Source organism: Mustela nigripes, chromosome 13, assembly GCF_022355385.1.
Source record: "Mustela nigripes isolate SB6536 chromosome 13, MUSNIG.SB6536, whole genome shotgun sequence".
In the NCBI taxonomy this organism is placed as follows: Eukaryota; Metazoa; Chordata; class Mammalia; order Carnivora; family Mustelidae; genus Mustela; species Mustela nigripes.
Window position 1 is genome coordinate 49,419,488 of NC_081569.1, and position 6,619 is coordinate 49,426,106.

Below are 6,619 nucleotides of genomic sequence, written 5' to 3' on the forward strand. Positions count from 1 at the left end.
CCTCCCCCCAGGGTCTATCTTCCCGTCGCTTTGGATTCACTTCTCCGCCGGTCCTACCTTTCAGAAAGTGGTTGTTTTTCTGTTTCCAGAATTGCTGTTCTTCTTCTCTTCGATCTGCCGATGGATTTTCAGGTGTTTGCAATCTTTAGATAAGCTATCTAGCTGATCTCCAGCTAGCTGAAGTAGTCTCAGCCTGCTAATTCTCCGCCATCTTGACTCTGTCTCTTTGATGAGGGAGCAGAAGGCTGACTGAGGACAAAGCAGAAGCTGAAACCCTCCTTTTTTTTCCTATTTTTTAAGATTTTATTTATTTATTTGTCAGAGTGAGAGAGCACAAAGCAGGGGGAGAGGCAGGCAGAGGGAGAGGGAGAAGCAGGTTCCCCGCTGAGCAGAGAGGCCAAGGTGGAGCTCCATCTATAACCCTGGGATCATGACCTGAGCCAAAGGCAGACATTAAAGGTCTCAGGTCATGATCCCAGGGTCCTGGGATCGAGGCCCCCCTCAGCTCCCTGATCATCAGAGAGCCTGCTTCTCCCTCTCCCTCTGTTGCTCTCCCTACTTGTCTGCGCTCTCTCTCTCTGTCAAATAAATAAATAAAATCTTTACAAGAAAAAGAAAAAAGTATTGAGGAAAGAATTGATGGTTTGACATCTCTGTGTGTCTAGGCTGGCTGAAGGAATTTCAAGAGTGCATGGATGCTGCAAAAACTACAAGCTCTGGACATCACACTATCGAACTTAAATAAAATATCAAGGCTGCCATAGAGTGCACCCACCATTCCTTAAAGCCCAAGAGACGAAGGTAGAATTCTGGAAAAGTGAAGCTATGCTTCCTGTGGGAAAATGAGTTTCCTCCTCCTGAGTGATTTGATCAGTGAACTTTCCAGAACAGGACGTCCAATAGAACCAAGGGAACTATGTACCCTACTATGCCATCCTTTCTGATCTTGTTTCTTGGGTCTGCCTATACCTACTTCCTTGATGCCATATCCATAATTACTTCTACCTTACTTTTCTGTTTTTAAAGATTTACTTATTTATTTGAGAGAGAGTGAGAGAGAGTGAACGCAAGAGAGCACATGCAAGGGAGGGGCAGAGGAAGAGGAGGAGAGAGAGAGAGAGCACATGTGCAAGCAGGGGAGGGGCAGAGGAGGAGAGAGAGGAAGACCCTAAGCAGGCTCTGAGCTGAGCACAAAGCCCAATATGGGACTTGATACCAGGGTATGAGAGCATGATATGCATGAAATCAAGAGTAGATCCCTTAACAGACTGAGCCACCCAGGTGCTCTCCCCACCACACTTAGGAAAAGGTAGACTGCAGGATTTTCTTCCTGAGTCCACTCTGGTAGCAGAAAGAACAAGGACTGGAGGCCAGGAGACCTGGGGTCTAGTCTCAGCTGTGTCACTAAGTAGCAGCAGCCGTGAGCAAGTCACTTACCCATTCCTGAGATTCAGGCTGTTCCTCTGTAAAAGTGGGGATTACTATCTCAGGGATAGCAAGTGGAACACACACATTTACCTCCATCCTGCCTTCCACAGAGGCTACCGTTCAACCTCATCGCTTATTAGAATTTTTTTCTGCAACGTTCTAGGCAGGCCCAATCCATTAAAGTGGATACATGAGTCAAAATCTACTTATTCTCATTTAATTTAATAATCCTTACAGACCCTTATAGCCCCTAAATGGAATGTTCTGACTTTCCAACTAAGAGATGGTCAATGTGATCTGGTAATAGCTCACTCAATAAAAGGAAAAGGAAAACTTAGGATCATAATTTCATCCCCTACTCCTGCCCATCCAGGGACTAAGCAGGATTTTCTTGAGGTCACCCTGTCCTTCCTTCTGTGCCAGAGATTTTGGTATTTGAGCCCCCCCTCCATCAGCTCACCCAGCAAGACAGTGCCAGACTGTAGCTCCCTTTCATCTCAAATGGCCCATACTTAACAGCTTCATATTTGACAGCAAGGCATCTCTGAGAAAAGGAATGATCTCAGGTCACCGAGAACCAAGAGTCAGGAGCAAAGGCAAGTAATGATTCTATTTGATGCCTATGAAATCTACCCAGATTTACAGTTCTCACCCAAGCAGGAACGCAATCACACGACAGTATCAGGATGGTGACAGTTTCAGAAATCCAGGTGGTTGCAACTGTGTTTTACTGAAAGAATCCAGGAAGTGGTTTACACAGGGACCCCCTCACCTCCCAAACCACACAGGGGCAGGTCCTGGGTAGTAACACATGTGTGTTTGGGATAGGAGCCCTGGCTGGAGTTCTTTCATATCCAGGAAGGGAGAGGGGAGAAGCATTTGCCACAACAGGGAGGTGGGGCATCAGGTGCAGACCTACACAGAACCATCAAAGTGGACTGTCTCATACTGTACACACTCACAGGCCACGATGATGAATTTCTCTTGCTGCTTGGTCTCGTAGTCGCATTTGGGGTATTTGGAGCCTTTCTTCAGGCGGCAGTCGGTGATGCGCATTTTGGAACTGCTTTGGTGGCAGTTGGGCTTCCCGTTCTTGCAGGTTACATTTCCCTGGAAGCAGATGACCTGGACATCTGGCAGAGGCTCGTGGATAAACGTGTTCACTGGCTTGCAAAATCCAACCGTCATATTCCGGTGCTTCATCATTTGGTTGCAGTAGCTGGCATTGACGGTGGAGGTGTTCGAGTCTATGTGCTGCCGCAGGAACTTCTCGGCCCTCAACTCCTTGGCCAGAGAAGGCTGGACACTGCCCAGCACTAGCAGCACCAGAACCAGTAGTGGGAACAGGATGAAGAACCTCTCCTGAGCCATGGTGGTCTCACTCCTCTGGAAGAGCCTAGCCAGGAAAGGGAGAGAAGAGAAAAAGCATTGCCTGAGCAAGAACCCCAGCTCCTACCTGTGGCCTCCCTGGTTCACAGTCTCTGTTTGGGTCAGCCGGAAAGGTACCCTTCCTCCTATGCAATTTTCCAAGGATTGAGATGCTCACATACACTCTTGTGGAAGAGTATTTAAGTCCTACTAGCTGGAGAGAGCTGGTCTTTCCCTCTGGTTGGTGACTTGACAGTGAACTAAAATCCTGCAGTCCTATGTCTGAATATTAGAGATTTTAAAATTTAAAATCTATTTGAGGGGGCACCTGGATGGCTCAGTCTGTTAAGTGTCTGCCTTGAGTTCAGGTCGTGATCTGAATTCCTAGGATCTAGTCCTGTCTCGAGCTCAGCTCCCTGGTCACTGGGGACCCTGCTTCTCCCACTCCCTCTGCTGCCCCCTCTGCTTGTGCTTTCTATCTATCCCTGTCAAATAAATAAATAAAATCTTAAAAACATTAAAAAAATTAAATACATTTGAAGAATGAGTACATTTATACCCAGTGCTCAAGGTGCTTATCAGGAAATCCTTTTGAATAAAACATGAGCTGAACTGTATCCCTGAAATACCACATGACCTATAGGATCATGATGGACAGAGTGAGGCCTATTGTTCTCCAACACAAGGGCAACAGCCCAGTTCCTAACACCAGCATCATAGAGGGATGCCATTGTATTCCCAAGAGCAATGCTTCCCTCCCCCAGTGCCTTTGTTTCCCTGCATCCCACATGCTCCATCCCAATATTGGTCCAGCTCAAGTTTTTTCAGGTGCTAACCTCAACCACCCTGGTCCCTCTAACCCAACACAGAAGAAGAAGGAGTCCCTGAGACCATCTCTTCAGCCACTGACCTGGATCTCTAGCTTGGTCTCTAGGACAGAGCTGAAGGCCAGTCACTGTGATCCCGGGATCCCTGGGGAGGGAATCTTATACAGATTACAAAGGGGCTTGGCTTCCAAGGAAAGATAGGTGGGAGGAGCATCTTGGTTTCACTTTAGTGGGAACCAAAGACATTGTAAGGAAGGACATTGTAGGGAACCATCCACACCACTCTTTTTTCAGGACTGCTGAGAAGGGTGAGTCTTGTTTATAGGAACCGTACCATGTGAACCTCATCTGTCTGCTGGCTCACAAGGAGCAGCAAAGAAAGCCACTACGGTAATGATGCCTGAACTGCAGCAAAGTCCTTGTCATCTCAGGGGGCCATTTGCATCAAACAAATAACTCTTGCAGGTTTGCAAAGGACACATAAATACGTGATCCCCAGAGCACCAGAGAAAGGGAGGTCCTCTGTCTCCCCAGGAGTCCTGGCATGACTGGAATTCCAACAGCACCTCTTCTGGTGTAGGGGGCATTCTGCTTTCTGCAGCTGGAAGACTGCATGGACCTAGGGTGTGTGTGGGGGGTCTGGGCTGGGAGAGGAGGAGACCTGCGACCTCACCCAGTGTTGGCCACTTCAGCACTCCTGCGTGTGGAAGGTGGATGTGTTACAGTTCTTGGTCACAGCAACCACTCCTAGAATGTCAGAGTGGAGGAGAGGAACTAAAGTTAAATGAAACCCCCAAAGGATGTCAGGCTGGCTCAGTCACCAAGGCACGGGACAAATCTTGTGACTTTGCTTCTGCATCCATGTCCTGAAACTGTGCCCTGGGCTTTTCACTTCCTGAAAGTGGCAGCTGGAATGCTGAGGGTGTAACCTGACCATGTGAATGACTTTTCCCCTCTTTAGCACACCATAATCTTAATTCAATACACTGGCTTTGATTTCTCAACACACCAACAGAGAATTATTTACTCTGGCACTTAGAAATGAATAAAATAAGGCATTTGCTGACAAAACAATAATATAAAACAAAACCTAATGGAGTTATATGACTTCATTAAAGCAGTCTTCCACTAAAAAATTTCTAAGAATGGATTTGAGGTTAAAAAGAAAGGCTACTCATCAGAAATATGAATTCAGGAAGGAATAAAGAAAGATGGTGATAAGTATGTGAACAAGTCAAAGATCTTTTGACTATATAAAGCAATAATTTCTTGTTGAGTTAAGAAGATAAAATTAAAATATATGTCAGGAACATAACTTGGAAGTGAAGTGAATTGCCGTGTTCAAGAGATGACTAAAAGTATTGATTAGACTTTTCTATGTTTAGTATGCATTTGAGAATTCTAAGATAAGCAGAGAAAAGAAGGGAAACACAGGGTTTGAATTCCAAACTAGCAGAGAATAAGTAGACTGTGGATCAGTTAGGAGAGTCTAGTTGTGCTGCAGTAACAAGCAATCTCAAAATTTCAGTAGTTTAAAGTTTCTTTCTCATTCCTGCTACATATCTACCTTGGTCCAGCCTAGGAGCTCTGCCTGCTCTTGTCACTTGGGAAAACAGGCTGACACAGGCTTCCTCTTGACACACACTGTCTTAATCAAAGAGGCAGAGGAAAGAACATAGTACTGGGATGCCCCCATGGCTCAGCTGGTTAAGCATCCTGCTCTTGATTTTGGCTCAGGTCATGATCTCAGGTCATAAGATCAAACTCTGAGTTGGGCTCTGGGCTGAGCTTGGAGTCGGCTTGGGATTCTCTCTCTCCCTCCTTCTCTGCCTTTTACCCACTCTCTCTCTCTGTCTCTATCTAAGTAAATAAATAAAACCTAAAAAAAAACAAAACAAAACAAACAAAAAAAAAAAACAGCACCACAGAGGACAGCTCTTAATGCTTCTGCTGGAAGGGACATATGTCACTTCTATTCACACTTCATTGACTGGAGAAAACCTCATGGTCACATTTTAGTACAAGGGACAGAGAAATAGGATCCTTTTAGGTGCCTGGAATGAGAGAATTACTTTGTACAGCTTTAATGGCTGTCACAGAATGACAGACAATTACACCACTAATCCAAAAGAAGGGAAGAAAGGATAGGAAATAGAAATGCCAGACAAATGAGACTAATAGCAAAGGCAAAATAAGGTAGTAGGTATTCACTGAGGAAAATAAAAATGAATAATTATGTTATATAAATGGACTAAATGGTACAGTTAAAAGACAAGACTGATAGAAAAAAACTAACACTCTTTCTCTGTCTATGTGCATATAGAGAGAGTATACCAACACACTACGTGTATATTTATATATATACATGTACATATAGATAACTTACAATTTTTAAAATTGTTTAAGTAGGTAATATTTTATTAGATGATGAGATGTGATAATCAGGAGATCCATGGAGTATTTTCTGGAGTACTTTCAGAGAACCCTTATTCCAATAGGTTGAAGAAAAAGTCAGAGTGAAAGAAATGGAGTTAACGAGGAGGCTGACAGTGACGAGCTGGAGCAAATTTGTGCACTAACATGATGGGGATGGCTGGGGAGAAGGTGACATGAAGGGGTGCACATCTTGAGGAAAGAGTCAGTATGGGAGAAGACAGTGAAAATACAGCACAGAGAGAGAGCATAGCTCCAGGAATGGGGCTGACATGGGTAAAGGAATAGGAGACTGTCTTGTCTGTGACGATGGTGGAAAGGGGGAGGTGGGTACCAGACAAGGAAAAGGATGCAGCTGAGAAACAGTGACGTTGACTAAGAATATAAGCAGCAGAAGAATGTCCCTTCTAGCAGTGGGATTTTCTCCAAGCAGTGAGACTTGAGTCTTGTTTGCCTCAAACCTCTGTTTTAAAAAATGGTTCTGAGAATGTCTGCATCATCTCTGTTGTCCTCTAGGTCATGGGGACAGCTATCCAGTATAGAATGAGTCTGTGAGCCATTAC

At 44.9% G+C, this 6,619-nt stretch overlaps 1 protein-coding gene across 1 annotated transcript; it reads right to left on the bottom strand.

Moving 5' to 3' along the window:
* Positions 1-2,133: 2,133 nt before the first annotated feature.
* LOC131998596 (ribonuclease pancreatic-like) lies at positions 2,134-3,791 on the bottom strand. The gene is made up of 2 exons (XM_059371086.1): positions 3,707-3,791; positions 2,134-2,824 (listed from the first exon to the last, which is right to left on the bottom strand). Exon 2 carries the CDS (start codon positions 2,797-2,799, stop codon positions 2,344-2,346), a length of 456 nt encoding a protein of 151 aa, XP_059227069.1. The 5' UTR covers positions 2,800-2,824; positions 3,707-3,791; the 3' UTR covers positions 2,134-2,343.
* Between the last annotated feature and the right edge of the window lie 2,828 nt (positions 3,792-6,619).